The sequence below is a fragment of the Cyprinodon tularosa genome, unplaced genomic scaffold, assembly GCF_016077235.1.
Source record: "Cyprinodon tularosa strain WSP-4 unplaced genomic scaffold, ASM1607723v1 ctg856, whole genome shotgun sequence".
Taxonomy (NCBI): domain Eukaryota; kingdom Metazoa; phylum Chordata; class Actinopteri; order Cyprinodontiformes; family Cyprinodontidae; genus Cyprinodon; species Cyprinodon tularosa.
This window is the reverse complement of record NW_024039625.1, coordinates 174229-191743: the sequence shown is the minus strand read 5'-3', so window position 1 is coordinate 191743 and position 17515 is coordinate 174229. Positions and strand designations below refer to the sequence as shown.

Sequence of the window (17515 nt, the reverse complement as noted above, 5' to 3'; positions counted from 1 at the left end):
ATCCCCATGAACACAGCAAATGTTAGCCGAAGCATCAGCCCACAGGTCTCTTGGCACAATACTATTCAATTCAATTCAATTCAGTTTATTTATATAGCGCCAAATTCACAACACGTCATCTCAAGGCACTTTACAGTTCAACCAGATCATACAGTCAAATTGATACAAAGTTTTCTATCTAAGGAAAACCAGTTGATTGCATTGACTCAAATACAATCCCCCACACTAAGCATGCTTGTAGCGACAGTGGAGAGGAAAAACTCCCTTTTAACAGGAAGAAACCTCCAGCAGAACCAGGCTCAGTGTGAGCGGCCATCTGCCGAGGCCGACTGGGGTTCAAGGAGACAGAAGCAGAGATACAAAAAGCAGCTGTAAAAGGCGGCCCCGTCCAGGAAGTGAACCACAGACTTAAAGCAGCCTGAATCTAACAAGGCCTCCTCACGCTGACCATTAATCAGAACAGGGACAGTTAAAACCTCTTTTTGAAATGGAAGAGGTTGAGACGGTCTTGGAACTGTACACAGCAGGGAGGGTGTAGTATGTCTGCTTGAAGGGCATGTGTACTGAGTATGACCTAGTCCATTACAGAGGTAACAGCGAGTGTCTGGTCTAGAGTTGGAAAAAGATTGTCTATTCTTATTCGGTCTTGAAACACCAGGTTTAGAAAAAGGTTTTCTGAAATTACAGTGGGACCTATTTTGAATTTGTCCACCCCCATCACCCCCATAGGACTTACTGCTTCCAGTGAAACGGCTGTCACTGTAGAAGGCTGAACTGTGGCTCCCGGTCCTGGCAGACAGGAACACCTCTGCAAGTTGAGCAGCTTCTTCAGCAGACTTGGGGTCCCTTTCACGTATCCAAATCTCCATGGGTTCATCATTCTCAGGAACTGTTCCAGAATCAGAAGTTCTGAGATGTCTTTCACTGTAGAAGTATCAGGCTTCACCCATTTATTAAAGAGGTCTTTTAGTCTGACATACAGTTCACGTGGGGTTTCACCAGGATTGATGTCCAGTGCACGAAACCGTTTCCTGTATGTGTCACGTGTGATTTCATACTTTGCCAAAATCACCTCTTTGACCTTCTCATAATTGGCTGAGTCATCAAAGTCCATTAGAACATATGCACTTCTTGCTCTACCAGTGAGCAGGGGAACAAGCTGAACTGCCCATTCATCTTTTGGCCAACCGCAGACTGTAGCTATTCTTTCAAAAGTCATCAAATAATGTTCAATGTCATCTTCTGGTGATAATGGCAGGATCTTAGGCTGTTTGGGTAACCTTAACACTCTTTGTATGGGTGGGTCTTTCTGTCGATCACGTGCAGATACTTCATAATCAGCACCATCAGAATCATCATCTTCAGTGTCTTGTTTCATCATCATCAGCAGTTACTTGTGGCCCAGTACTTTTGTCAACATCATCTCTCAGTTGTCTCACCTGAGCTTGAATCTGCTGGAACTGATGTTTCAGTGACTTCATCATTTTTTCTTGCCGTGTGGACTCCTTTTCCAGTTGTTCATCTCTGGAAGCCTGGGATTGGATTAGAGACTTTACCAGACTGGTTAATTCCTCCAATTTATCAGGATTGCTGTCTTCTGCTGCTGGTGCTCCCTGCTGCTCATCAGAGGGAACTGGTTATTCAACATCTGGTCCCTCTTGGTGCTCCACCTTCTTTCCACCTCGCGGCATAATTTAGCATGTAGTTTCAAACCGTAGCTTCTGACACCACTTGTCACATGCTTGTCAGGAGGCCAAGTAGTCTTGGAGGTGGGACCCAAACTGGTTGACAGAAGAACATGCTTTGTAGAGTTTTCAGCAGACAAAATTTTAATTTCTTCTTGTGCAGGACATCAACAAAACCACACCAACCAAGAACAATGGCAGACATGTTTCTTAAATAGAGGAAGAACTAAATTGGAAGAAACCATTTTTAAAAAGACTGTTCAGCTTCACAATAAGAAGAAAAGGAAATTTTGGTTTAAACAAACAACTACTTAAGAAATAATTTTATAAATAAATACAGAAACAAATATATTAATTCAATCCAAACAAATACTCAAACTCAATAAAGAAAATACCATACATCAGATCAACCTCCCCCCTCTTCAATTATCTAATGGTACAGTCCTGTACACACCTGCTTGGAGAGTGAAACAGCAGAGGTGAGTATTTCAAAATATTTTAAATCTTTAATGTCCCTTTTATAAATAAACAAAAAAAAAAATATATATATATATATATATATATATATATATATATAAAAGGTAAATTGATTTCACTTAAAAAAAATAAAAAATAAAAATATATATATATATATACATATATATATATATATATTTTAAAGTGAAATCAATTTACCTTTTTACAAAAAAAAAACAAGATGTGGCCAACCAAAGAACCAAAACCCAAACAAATATAAACCAATGTAGAAAACCAGATCCTGTGTTTAGCTGCTACTATGGCCAATATACAATTAACAATGGCTCATTGTTACACATAGATTCACAATGAAAAGAAAATGTTTGGGCAGAAACGTGAAATTCATGTTGATTGTGAGTTTTAATTATGAATCAAGTGTTAATTTCCGCATGTTTTGCTCCTATGAATTTAATAATAATGTCGTGCATGCTCTTCTCAATCTCCTAGGAGGTCGTTGGGGAGCAAGATGGGAACAACGGCGGAGGCTGTAGGATTTGCCTTGCGTAGGCGGTCTGGAGCGGAGCTGGGCAGTTACAGAGGATGTGGGATTTTGGGGTAAGGCAGGTCCTTGTATCACTTTCTGACCTCAAACATGTTTTCCAGAAAGAATGATAAAGTATTCCAATATACTCACACTTGTATGTAAACCACGAGAAAGTCTTTTCTGAAGAACTGAAGTCAGTGCTGCCACGAGTGGATATACCTCAAGCCAAAACTTGAATGAAGGCAAGTGAGATTATCCTTTTGGTTTCTCTTGTTTTCAAGAGATTCATTTTTCTTTGAATTCAAGGATATATATGGGAAGAAAAGAACCCACAAACATGAATTATTTCTTATCTCTATCCCTTAAACCAAACTGTATAATTATGCCAGTGTGTCAGAGATTTTTTGAGCTGAATATACACTTTAGTAAATAAGGCATTTCAAGTTTAGAGGTTTTGTAATAAACTGGAGCTCTGCAGACCTTAAAAAAGGTTAAACACGCTGAAATTCAAAACAGAAAACACACAAACCATAGTTTGATCTCTTTAATGGACAGACATGAAGTGCCATCATTCCTTTCATCTGCACTTAAGACAGCGCATGTCTTTTCACACCACAGTTTCCATGACATATTTCCAAATTGCTGCAACATAAAAAGTTATTCATTTTGGTTTCTCCGCTATGTAACAGGGAGTTAAGCAGAGCTTTTGAATCATCTTAAAACTTCTGCCACATAGCATTAAACAAACTATGACCTTACATGTGCAAACTTTTCCCAGCACCTAACTCATACTGATAACTACCCCCACCCCACAGAATACAAGATTACAAAATGGTAAACTTACAAAAGATTCCATACAAAGGTAAAGTTTCTCTAAAAGTACAAATTGCAAGAACACTACTGCCCTAACCCTAATTTTAGTAGTCCTAAAACGTGCCAAGGCATTTGTGACATGAAGGTTAAAGCAGTGAAAAAGTGAGCAGGATGTGCTCTCAGCAAAATTTAAGTCCTGGATCTAGATATCCAGATATAAAACTGGATAATTCCATAGGCCAATATAAAAGTAAAAAATAAAAAAATGTCTTTCTTTTTAACAATTTTGGTTTAAGATCATTTTGAAGATACAGCTCTGAACTCACCCCAGAAGAAATCACTGACGTTTAAAAGAAGGGGAAACACACAGGACCAGTTTTATGGCTTAATTTGATGTGTGACCCTACAGAACCTGTGTGATACACAAAGTGTAATTTTAATGTAACAAACATATTAAATTATTAAAAATATACTGACTTTGCCTATTAAAACATACAGTAAGTCTTTAAAATGGATTCTTTGGATTCAGATTCAATCTCCACCAACAGCCCTGATAAAAATACGTCAGCATTGATTCTTTTTCTTTAAGTTTTGACATCTGGACCCAGGGGTCAGTTATGTGTCCTTAAAGGCCGTCGTACATGCGCAAGGTGCGCTCCAGTTGCTGTACAACACGCTGGTAAAAGGCTATCTGCTCCCTGAGGTAGGCTTGCATCATATCTTTGAAGTCCACCTCTCGCTGCTGATGGAAGTGGCTCATTTCTGCTTGGAGGGCAAAGCCCACAGTCCGGCAGCGTTTCCTAATGCCATCTGCTTCATCTTGGTCCATTTTCCCTTCGTCGCTCATCCGCTGGCTCTCCTTCACTTTGGCAAAGGCACCTGTTTTAAGAAACAAACACAAAAGCCCATTTTTCTTTTAGTTAAGCAAATTCTTTCATTGTGGTTAACAGAAAGGAAGATTATACCATATACTAAAAAAATACTACAAATTGTAATTTTTTTGTTTTGGTAATACAATGTTGAAGCATAGTGGAAACTGACAGTTATTTCACTTTATAATATTATCTTAAGACTCTCAGGCAGGGCAGCGAAAGGATTAATCAGGGAGGCAGACAGGATATCAAAGGTGCCTGGAGGAGGAGCACAAGAGTGGTAAGAAAAAAAGAAATGTCGGAGGGTGTAAAAAGTTTAGCTACGTTTACATCCCCACAATTTCTCGATCAGATCGACATCTTGTTTTATCACAAGTTCAAAATCTCAGTTTACCTGAACACTAAATAAAATGATTGATTAATATGCATGAATGCATTAACGCAGCGATCGATCAGATTAAATCATTTGAGCATGGATAGAACAGTCTAGGCAAGTCTTAAAACTTTCTGTTTTGAAAAAGCTTAGATAGAGTGGCTAGTTATCCTAAGCTATCCCTATAGTTATGGTACTATGGGCTTAGACTGCTGAAGGACATAGGGACCCATTTTAATTTTTTTATCTCCAGTCTCCCATTCTGCAGTTTTTGTTAGCTCAATCTCTAACGTTATAATCTCACTATTTTTTGCCATCATAGTAGCTTGATCTGGTCTGTTCCTGTTTGGCTGTGACTCCATCCTGGAGAGAAATATCAGCTGTGCTGCTGCCATCAACACCTTTGTTCATAGATGTTGGAGATCGGCCTGTTTTTCGGTGTTCTGTTTCTCTGACTATGACTAATGGGATGTGCTCTCTTTCATCCTCTGAACGCTGTACGTTTTTGCTTTGAACCCAAAACTAACTATTAAGCTGTGGCTCATTTTTTTTTCCTCGGCTACATTTATTCTTTTTTTCACCTGCACGGACCCTGCATGGTGGACTCTGCTGCTGGCCAGAGGTCCATCTCCTCCCTGGCTTTGCTTTTTCTATTAAAGGAATAGTACACCCAAAACATGATTAGCCTTCATTTTCTACTCACCCCCATGCTGAACAACACTCTGGAGTACTTTTTTGATATCTCAAATGCATCTGGAGATCTGGGAGGCTTCTTGCTGTCTGCTGACATTCAAATAATGGAGGTCTATGGTGCCCGAGACAGAAAGGTCCATAAAAGTCCACAAAAAACGTGTCAATATTCCTCCATACTGCTCGTCCAATGTATTCCAAGTGTCCTGAGTGGGTAGCATCCAGAATTTACTCGAAACGAAGTCATTTAGAATGTTTTTAGAGCATAAACAGTAGTGTATAGGATTTCCTGAAAGCGCGCACCTGCGCGTTCACAACGCTACGGAAGCCGGCAGACCAAACCAGATGAAAGTGCGCATTCAGCGTCTGCTCTGCCAATAATGCAAGTGTAGAAGAAGAAATGTGCTGTTTACCTGTGCAAAGAAAGAAACAATGAAAGAAAAATGTCTGAGAACTTCAGTGTTGAGGAAGAGCATGAGTTCTTTGCCGAGCTGAATGCGCACTTTCATCTGGTTTGGTCTGCCTACACTACTGTTTATGCTCTAAAAACATTCTAAATAACTTCGTTTCGAGTAAATTCTGGATGCTACCCACTCAGGAAACTTGGAATACATTGGACGAGCAGTATGGAGGAATATTGACACGTTTTTTGTGGACTTTTATGGACCTTTCTGCCTCGGGCGCTGGGCACCTCCATTATTTGAATGTCAGCAGACAGCAAGAAGCCTCCCAGATCTCCAGATGCATTTGAGATATCAAAAAAGTACTCCAGAGTGTTGTTCAGCATGGGGGTGAGTAGAAAATGAAGGCTAATCATGTTTTGGGTGTACTATTCCTTTAAGGCAATAAACATAAAAAAATGTGGAAAGCATTTTCTTTTAGATAGAATTAGGAAAAGAAGCAGTAAAAAGTGCATAGTCATTTAACTTTAAAGGCACTTTTATGGCATAGACGTTTTATTATCCCTCCCCTGTCTCTCCTGTATTGTGACCACAAGAGTTAGCTTAAATGGATAAGTATGGAGAACAATTGGGGGAATAAAGTCTGCTTAGAAATTTAACTGGATTGGGTTTATTCCAAGAATAAAATAACTTGCTGATGTCACAGAGACAACAACCTTTTAAATTATTGTTAAATAGGTAAACATATTGATATCTGGCATGTTTTACCTTGTCATCATTTAACTAACATGTCTAATTTGCAAACAACATTACACAACTGGGCAAACTTTGTGGCTTCTTGCTGCTGGTTTGCTTAACATCCTGATGCTCACATTCATATGAAGGTTATTTTGTTTCAAAATTATTTATGCATTGTAAGTATGAATTTGAAGTTGTAGAGAGAGTTACGTTATAAGGTTTGTATTTGTAGAATTAAAAAAATTACAAATATTTTTTTTCAAATTTTAAGTACAAGTACACAAATTCTGTGCTAAATGTTGCAGATCAAAAACATCTTACATTCTCAGTTTTGCTTCAAATAGTTCTGCAACTATTGTTGCAAAATTATTTGTGCATTGAAACTTTGATGTTTGGTAACTGTAGATTTTTTTTTATCTGTCACAATTACAAAAAAAGTTATAGCTCTTCAAATTCTTGAGTACAAGTACTGTAAGTTGCACATTAACAATGTCCTCCATTCAGTTCTGCTACAGTTGATCTAAAAAAAAATGGTGCAAAACAAATTCAAACTCTTGTATTAATATATATATATATATTATTTTATTTTTTTTCCTTAACACAAATACAAATCAATGAATACAATGCACGAATCTGCTGCTTTAAGTCATGAATTCAACTTTACAAGTTACGTCTTCATTTTTACTTTTGACACAAGTGTCACACTGGTAAAATGATCTGTGACTTGTGGGTAGTACCCTTGATAGGACAGCAGGAGGCGCCACTTCTCTGTCAGTCTGTACCGAAATACATATATGGCCTACTGCCATGATGTCTTCCAAGTATCTAGCCGACATATGCAGTCACAGGATGCGTTCAAATTCAAGGCTGCATCTTCCAAGGACGCATGTCATTATCCGATCCGTACCGGAAGCACGATCCGTACCATCAGCTCATTTGCGCGTGCGCAAACAGAATAACTTCGGGTGGCAATATTTCCTTTTTTTTACTTTTTTATTCTTTTGTATTTTTTAGAGGCATGGGTTTCTTTTTGTACATCTTTGTTTTTTCGTCAATATTGCATTTTCTAAAAATAAAAAAACAGAAATACATAAAAAAGTTCAATCGCCTTGTGATAGTTACTTTGACTGCTCTGAGCATGCGCAAATATACGTCACACAGCGTATATATTTAAATTTGTTTAAATATTTGATTTACTCTGTACTTAACTACGCACTCCAGCAGTACTGATCCCACAATGGATTCATTTGCTACCTTTCGTGACCTGCAGTTTTTCATTGATAAGGGAACATTTCCCAAAAATTTGGATTTTTATTCCAGAAAAATGACGTCACGCAATACAATGGATTGAATTTAAAAAGCATCCATTTCTTCCAGAAAAGTCTTCAATATTGTCTTTACGATGTAGTTTAGTATTCTTTAATTATTTAATGATATAAATAAAGTTTTTTCAGTACCGTAATTAGGCCTACATTATTTTTTGGCGACCCGGAAGTTATTCTGTTCGCGCAGGCGCAAATGAGCTGATGGTACGGATCATGCTACCGGTACGGATCGGGTAGCGACAACGCGGTTTACCTGAACTGAATCCTTTGAGGTCTGTGAAAAGATGGAGGCCGGAAGAGTTTTGGCTGTGAATTCAAACAGATCTAGCTGTTCTGTCGACTAGCAACCGTGACAGTTAACACAGAAAGCAGGAAAAGAATAAATAACGAACATTTAAAAAATGTTCCTTTTTATTTATCTATTTATTGTAAAGTGAACAAAGACTACACTCATGATAATACAGAGTGGAATAGGGCTAAAAATGTAATGATAGAAACCTTAGTCAGTTAAATAACATGCTGCTGTCATTTTGCACATCTCTGATGTTGCTGCTATTTTCAAATATTCATTTCTTTAAAATTGTCCATAGCTGCATATTGGTTATTTATTCTCCAGGTGTACAGTTTATATTGTTACCACACTTCACAGTACACTATTTTATTGTTTAACTTATAACTCTTCACTATTATGTTATTCTAATACATTTGTCTGTTACACATTCGTGTGACCATTTTTTTTCTAAACTTTTTTTTCTGTTGTAAACACCAGAATTTCCCTATTGTGGAACAATAAAGGTATTTTCAATTCTATTCTATTCTATAAAAGGGGTAGAAAGGTATAAGGTATAAATATCTGCAAAATCTCTTATATACAACAACAACAAATAATTAAGCAAATTTTGCAAAATAATAATTAAAAAATTAAACTCCTATCAGATTTATAGTCCCCACACTCCAGATATATTAGAAGCTGTCCTTAAATTACAGCCATACCCATTTACACAGTAACAGATAAAAAAAACTTTTAGATAAACCAAACATTACCGCCACATATCTGACTCAATAACCATTAAAACTACTATTTTCATTCATTTCAGACGGAACTATTCACAGACTTGGATTATATTAAACTACACTTCCAATAATCACCGCAGTTCGGTGCCAAGTACCTTTTTCCTATGATCACAGAACAGCCAGCTTGATTGGACTTGCAATGAATCCTGGGATATCCAAGGATAGCAAGGATACATCAGACCCATCCTTCAAATCGGACAAAAATAAGGCAAATTTGTAGGCCTCATATAGAGGAGTCTTGGAATTTGACCAGACCTCGGCACAGCGCTATGACGTTATGCTCAATAGTGGTTGTGGAGAGCTGGAGAGGAACACCCCCCAGAGCACTGAGTCCAGCGCCGGGAGACCCAAAGCCCCAGGTGCCCAAAGGGACCCCAAGAGCGAAGGCACCAAGGAGGGGCCAGCCCCGGAAATCAGACCCCCACCAAGGGAGGAGGAAAGACAGCCTCGAAGAAGCCCCCCAGCCACCGCAGGGACGAGTCCGCGTGCTCTGCCTGCAGCCGGCCACCCTGAAGTAGGGCCGGGCACCGAACACCGGCCCCCCCACGGCACCAAGCCTCGGCAGCCGGCCGCAACACCCAACGCCACTGCGCCACCCAGGAAAAACACACAGGCGGCCACCCCCACAGCCAGGGCCCACGCGCAACCACCGCAAGCTGGCCGCGAGCTCTGCGGAACCCCCCCAAAACACCCCCCCCAGGCCCCCAGACAGGAGCCCCAGCAAGGCCCCGGCCGGCCAGGGCCCGCGTAGAGGCTGCCAGGAATGAGCCAGCAGCCACCCGGGCATCCACCCCCAGACCCCGAGCTCCACCAGTGCACTGGCGAACCCCAACGCCAGCCAGCTGAGGGAGAGCAGGACGGGGGGAATGGGCTCCGCACTTAGCGGAGACTTGAGATGTATTTGGGAAAGGGTGCAGTTGAATGTTGATGATGTTAAATCGCCATTCAAACATTACTTTGACTGCTCTCAGCATGCGCAAATAGGTCACACAGTGTATACATATAGATTTGTTTAAGTATTTGATTTTCTCTGAACTTAAATGTGCACTCCAACAGTACTGATCCCACAATGGATTAATTTCCAATCTTTTGTGTCCTGCAGTTCTCCATTGAAAAGGGAACATTTCCCAAAGATATGAATTGTTTTCTCCAGAAATAAATAAAAAGGATCTCTCTACATTTTCTATTTAAAGGTTAAAAAATAAATAAATAAATAAATTTTACTTGAATGAACTAGCCACAAATACTGTATTTGTTATATATGTATTTAGTCTGTAAGTTTAACAATTTTTCTATGTAACATTTAAATAACAATTATACGATTTTTTTTTGTCCCTTGGAAAGCAGTCTTTTCCATTTCAAGTTCAATCTAGATTAAAACCGCAGCTACTGCTCACACTGTACGACTAACCATGCGATTAAAAAAAACAACTCAAAAATATCTGATCTAATGTGTTAAAAACAGCACTGCATTTCCATTGCTGTGTGGTAGATAGACGACAAGGTTTAACCCTGATCTTAAGAAGTATTTTCCGAGCAACAAACCAACGCTGTAACTTTCCACACTTTTATAGGTTGAACAGCAAACATCTCTTCTTGTTTTACTGCATGCCAAACATCTTGTTTCAGTAGGATGAGGACAAGTTCAAACCACATCCACCCACTATGTGATGAAGTCACTGAGCAGAACATTGCAGCCCAATGGCATTTAGCCATGCTGATTTACAGACTAGCAGGCCTGTCCTAGTTGCACGTAATCTGATTTGAAGACACTTCAAATGTGCAATTATTTTCCTCAGTCAAACCCTACAGCGCAACAAGTCCAGATTAACTCAAAGCCCTGCCATAAATGATCTTGTCTCACTCCTTATTCATAAGTTGAATCTGTGAACTGCTTTTAGTATGGAATGCCTGGCACAACAGTGGGAAAGCATGAACAGCAGTTGCAACCTGACCCAGTTGAGTAGGAGGTGTGTGGACAGCAGTCTGAGCAATGACCTAAATTTTTGTATTCTGCTTTTCACATGAGGGGAGAATAAGTTCTAACATGTCTGCAGACGATATCCTCTTCCCCTGCGGTTATATCTGATTTGATAAACATACTTTCAACTTTGTGAAAAAACACCAGTCTCCTTTCAATGTTCCTAAGCAACTGTCATTAAAAACAGATCTTAAACTTAAACAAGAAAAACTCTGCAAAATTGCCATGTTCAAAATGGTACCCACTTCTAATTGTCAACTAATGCTCCACGAAACAGACGAAATGGGGTGGAAAGTCACCAGATTTGTTTGTCTTGCCCAACCAGACAATCTACTGCACCATTCATGGTGTGAACATATATGGGCGTGTGCTGTTTGGTAGCACTGATATCATGCACTCTGATTTCCAGCAGCATTAATGTCGCATAATGTATAGCAGCCAGCATTAATGCTGATGAAGATCCTCAGTCATCCAATATTATCTTGGAGTTTTTCAACTCCAAGATAATATTTTGTGGTTGGTGAACCAGTTGACTGGTGGAGCCATTACTCATGGATTGCTTTACACGACGGTCATATACAGTTTATATTTTACTAGATAATGAGATGTAAAAGTGGCAGAAGAAACAAAAAAGAAAGAACAAAAACACAGTCATTTTGAATTTGCGCAACAAGAGTGACTCATGAGTGTATGAAACAAACCAGTCTGAATTGGCCTTAAACACTTCAATCATGGAAGGGCTAATGTGACTAAGAAAGATTAGTGACTGGTATTGTCATCAGGTGGACAAGTAAACATTTCAAAGGGAGAAGACAACCATGAGAAAAGTAAAAAGGTCAAAGTGGGAGCAGAGGCTGACGTCTGTCTCAAGCACTACTGAGAACTAATACGAACCAATTTAGATAAATAAGCAAGAGCAAAAGGCAGATATTTATTTCAAAATGCTGCGATACTGCTTTAAAATTATGTGTTCTAAAAACCTGGGTTTCCCTAACCCCTCCAGAGAATGTTAATCAGGGTTTAAGGTGGGTTTCCCCTCCATTATCTAAAGCTATGGATTCCATTAATAGCTTGCAATCCTTCTCTGCAGAAGCCTGTTATTTATGCATCAAGTTAAACTAGTTATGTTTATTCTGGGAAATATCTGGATCAGGAACAACTTTTGTAAAACATAACCTTAAAAACTACAGATAAATCACAAATTACTTTTGTTGAAATACAGAAGCCATACAGAAGCTGGGGCTTGAACTGACAGAAGTTTTGCATCCAACACCACTGTTGCCCATTACAAGGCAACAATATACAATGGATTTCTATGGCTTACTTTTATAGATGATCAACAATGTGTTAATATTAAGTGCTCGAGTTCGAGCTCAATATGATAATAGTTGACGATTGCTGTTTTCGTTTATTGTTGAAGTTACAAAAACTGCAAATTGCTAGCTGTAATCCCCCATATGGCATAGGGCATGTGTTTAGAGCCTATAATAATAATCAAATCATAATTCAAAATAGTTTTTTAAAATGGTTTATTATTAATATAAATTCTAGGTGTCACGATTTATTTTTAAACAAAGGCTAAGGAAGTGTATTCCTATAAAAGTAGCTGGCTTGCACACTGGTCCTTGTAAAAGGAGTAAAATGCAGCTAAATTGTACAATCAATTTCTTTCTCCACACAAGCAAAAACAACAAGCAAAACAGGCTTTTTTGAATATAGTGATCAGTGTGAGTGGTCCTTCTTTGAATAGACTTCATGTAGCAGGGGCATCTTCTATAGACTGCAGTTCAAATTTCAAATGACTTATGTTAAATGGTCAAACAGAAGTCGATTGAAAGTTTATTGTTTGAAAATAATTTCATTGAAACTTGAGGCTTCAATGTCTTGATTTAACCCGATTACTTTTTTGATTGATCTCTGAGTTACTGCAGAGTCAGATATGGTCGTACTGCATTCTCTTATGTTGCAGACAGTTTGATCAAAGTCCTCATGGTGTTTCCTTCTCCAACAGATGGCTGAAACTGATCATGGAGATACAGATACCTCCAGTATGTGGAAATTCCAAATGCTGTTAAAACATCTAGCACACATATAGTCAGGCTTGGAAAGCAATAAAAGAAAATTCAGCATCACGCATGTTGAGAGTCTGGAGTCATTACAACTACCTTTATATGTCCAAAGGGGACAACAGTATAGCTTCAAAGACAAGGCACAGCTAAGGAAGTGTCTTCAAACGGCGTTTCTGTATTTTAGCAAGGACGTTAATTTATAATGTTTAGTTGTGAGGGTGTCTTTTTCTCTCATAAGAATGTGTATTCCACTTTACTGTTAGTCTGAGGTTTTAGTCAGTTGTGCTTTTTGAAATTCACAACATTCAAATAGACTCCAATAAGCTATTTCAGTGAAGTCATTTATAAATTCTGTAAACATCTGTAAATGGTCTAAATCCAGTGGCACACAAACAAAAAAGTTCTTGTCATTAATGATCAGTTAGGAATGGCAGCTGATAATACTGGGATGTGAAATTTAATAAGTTTACACACACAGGCCACTTTAATGGGTAAACTTGCAATGCAGCAACTAAATATGGATATGGTGAGGTTTGCTTTACAATGTTCAGACTGAGCACCAAAATAGGAAAGAAAAGAGAACTTGGAATGTGGCAACGCTTTGGTGCAAATGGGCAATGTTGATAGTTGTTAACCTGGTGGGATTTTAGGAAAAAAAACAGTCTAAAACAACACAAATATCCAGACTAAGAGTTGTGTGGACACCCAGACATCCTTTGTTTATGTCAAGAGTCAACAGAGAAATGGCTCTTAAAGACAACAGAAAGGCAACATTAGCTCCAAGGTGTGCAGATGTGCCATATCTGCAGCATGCAAAACATTAAAATGGGTTTGCTTCTGCAGAAGAAGACATCAGGAAATCATGGCTGCAGTTAACATAGGCAATTAAAGAGTCAAGGAGATCTCTGAAAAGTGTCTCCTTGTCTGATGATTCTTAGGTTCAGCTGCTAGATATAGACAGTAGGGTTAGCAATAGCAACAATGAAGTACAAATCTCCTGCACAAATAACCTTTGCTATTTACAAGCATAAAGGCTCAATGTTTTTACTATTTTTGTGACTTTGAATGTTCTCTTTTACATTGTCACAGGATAAACACATTATCTGTGGTGATACACTCATTCTAAGGTTTACCATTTTAACTCTATAAAGACTATTGAAAGAACTTCCTACGGAGAACTTGCAGTCACATGATCACTGTCTGTTAACGCAACCATGCTGGGAAATAAAACACCTGCGTGCGCAGTAAAAATGCAGTGAGACATTCAATACAGAGATGTAATAAAATATGAGCAGAGAATTTGCCAACCCATCATTGTCAACATATATTGATCATTTAGATAGAGAGATTAAAACAGAGCTATATACAAAAAAGTTTTCTTCTTAGACTGCAGGATGCCTATAATTTGCCTGCTAGCTTGTTTTCACAGATTCAAGACTGCCATCTGTTGGATATCCGCCTACTACCACTTGTATAATTATTTGTTGAATCGCATTAATTCTTAGGATGAGCACTAAAGCCTTATAAAAGTTTAGATACCAAAACCTATTTTGTGCTTACTGTTAGAGCACAGTGTCATCCTGCTGAAAGAAGCGAAGCAGGGTGGCTATAATAACAGCTAGCTTGTTGGCTATTCAGACCAGGAGATTTTCTCCCAGACTAGACCTTACTCACCATTTTATTTTGCTCTCAAACATAGACACATTTTTAATTACATTGGACAAGTACAGCCTGGTCTCCCTCCATATTACACTGGGGTGAGCCCTGCATTCCTGTTACAAGATGAAACTCTCCACTTGTTTTTGACTAGCATTTCCACATGGCAGCTTCCACATCTGTCTAAAGGAAAATAAAAACTAGATAAGAAGTGCTCGCTGCAGATTTTGCTAGTTGTAGTTGGTTCTTTAGGGAAACATGCTTTCTACTTGCTGGTTGGTTCACCCATAAGCTAAGCTTGATAATCCCATGTTTTTATTGGTGTTTTCAAGGTAAGATATGGAGAAAAACTGCAGTCACTGCAATCTTTATTCAGCAGTTTTTGACAGATTTATCTGATTTCTCATAAAGCTGTATACATCATGACTAAAAGCAGGCTGTCACAAGGTATGGCTATAGCAACTTCAAAATATATAAATAAACTGAATTGAATTGAACTGTACAAAAGGAGAAAAGGCGGCAGACAATCAAAGAAGATAAGGAATATGGAACTTTATATGTGAAAGAGCTTAAAAGTAAGAAGAAAGACTAAGAGGGGAAGATAATTAGGGGGAAAATAACTGGCTTCAAGAATGCACGGTGAGGTCAAAAGGACTCTACAATCTCTGCCAAAGCATGAAGCAGGCCTTAAAAACCTCAAAGGAGAGAAAGAAAGACACAAATCTGCTTACTAAGTCAGAAGTTATAGAGTTTAGCTGCTAATGACAAACATATAGAAAAAAGCTTTACTTTATGTCTTCAGTGCTTTTCAAGTTCTTTTTTATCCAGCACCATGTCTGTTAGCTGACACAAACACCTCCATTCTCTGAGTGTTCACTTGTATCATCACCAATGGCTAGCAAAGGGAAACAGAACCACACCAAGTATAGTGGGTTGCTAAATTCCTCTGTGGACTTTATATTGCTTTATGGCTCTCTGCTGCCACAAGGTTTTAACCACAGCTTCAGAAATATGACAAGCACCCAAAAAGCTGCAGAGCTCCAGTCTTTAGCCTCCTAATCAAAGCAGTGTGCAGATATGTTCAACAGATGTCACTGTTCTTTAATGCAGCGGGCCATTCCAATACATAGTTCCCATTTACACACATGCTACAATATTAATCCCTGCAAATGTCTGATATCCGTGCTTTAGTGATATTTAATGGGAGGGATATGCTAGGATATTACTCATAAAAGGATCCTGTTTTGTCAAATAACATTGTTAAAAGTCTGTCTGCTTGTTTCGTACTACATTACCCATGATGCATCTGTTCATTTTGTAGTTCTAATTTCACATAGCTGAGCAAGTCGTTTTTTCTGTGCTTCTGGGTGGTTCGGTGGCACAAAAATAGCATCCACCATTAATCCTTCTTTAATTCAGTGTGTATGAAACCTGTGTGCGTTATTTTACGATATAACCACACATCCACATAAACATCCCTAAGAAACCAAATTTAAACCTCATCGTCTGTACCATGATCTCCAATGTACCTGCTTCTATTACATTAATAAACCTTCTGAGCTGCACCGATGGAGTTGACATATTCCTTCTGACAAAGGAAGATTCAATTGATGAGATATTTGGAATTAGTGAATATTAAACATACACAGTCTTCTACAAACATGATAAAGTTATTATGCAGTGAGGTAAAACATTTGATATTATGGGGTTTTCAAGCTTCTCCTGAGTTTTTTGTTAGTTTTCTGTTTGTTATTTTGGGTCTGCTTTTCAAACATGGTCAAATCGAAAAACATCAAATATTTAGACATTTTTTGGGACAAAATAGATCAAGCAAAACAAATGGTAAAAGTTACATTAAAACACGTTTCTACACTATTTTATGTCGATGTTTGAGATCAGGTGTTGACGTTGTTTGTCATTACATCAGTGCTTTTGTTGTAAGATTTTGTATTTTGTGATGACTGTTGGAGATGTAGCATAATTAAAGGAACTGCAAAAGCTCCTCTGATTAGTGAGGCTGGTCAATTATAGCATTACTGGAGGTGGGAGATACTGGGAATTTTCAATCGAGATGATACAAAGTAAATACAGGGACAGTATCGCCGATATCAATACGATACCGATACTTTTTAACATTTAAGCTTGATGTATCATGGGGCTGTTGACCTTTCAGTGTTTCAGTGATTTTATTTATTATTACAATTTAATAAAAGTGTTAATAATGTAATGTTTATAGCGTTAATAATCCACCACTTTTATTATATCTTTCACTTCTTATGTGATTTTGTTTGTATTGTGTGCATTCGTCTGTTGCTTTAAATCTATAAAGTTCCACATTGTGGGATAAATAAAGGATTAGCTAATGTTAGCACACTTAGATAACACATTTTAATGGGATCAGTGTAGTGGGTTCTTTCAACATCTTAATTACACTTTCTGAGTGGGCTCCAGTAATATACCGTAAATCCTCTAATATAGGCCCGGGCCTTTATTTCACTCAAGTGCATCGCGGTCCAGGCCTTTATTGGAAAGAGGCCAGAATTAGAGACAGGCCTCTATTGCTATTTGAGCAAAACAGACTACCAGTGGAATGAATAAAAATTAGATTTTGTGTCTATTTGAACCTATAAAACACTAGGTTCATTTATCGAAAAAGTACAGTTACCATGTCTCTTGGTTTGAAGTAAAAAAGAAAAAAAAAATCCTCCAATTCTGTTTAATCCTCCTCCTCAGTTTCCTCCTCCTCTTCATCTCTCCCTTTAATCTCCTCATCACTTGCGCTCCTCCTCATGTTCTGCTGCGTGTCTGTTCTCTTCCTCGCGCAGACGGGCAGCAGTC

The 17515-nt window shown here is 38.4% G+C and overlaps 1 protein-coding gene across 1 annotated transcript in view; it reads right to left on the bottom strand.

The window, feature by feature from the left end:
• Positions 1–3214: 3214 nt before the first annotated feature.
• snx33 (sorting nexin 33) overlaps positions 3215–17515 on the bottom strand; it is a 34788-nt gene continuing 20487 nt past the window's right edge. Inside the window, exon 2 of the mRNA XM_038273086.1 lies at positions 3215–4377. Within this exon, the coding sequence (XP_038129014.1) occupies positions 4124–4377 (254 nt within the window). The 3' untranslated portion in view covers positions 3215–4123. The remainder of the gene's footprint in view (positions 4378–17515) is intronic.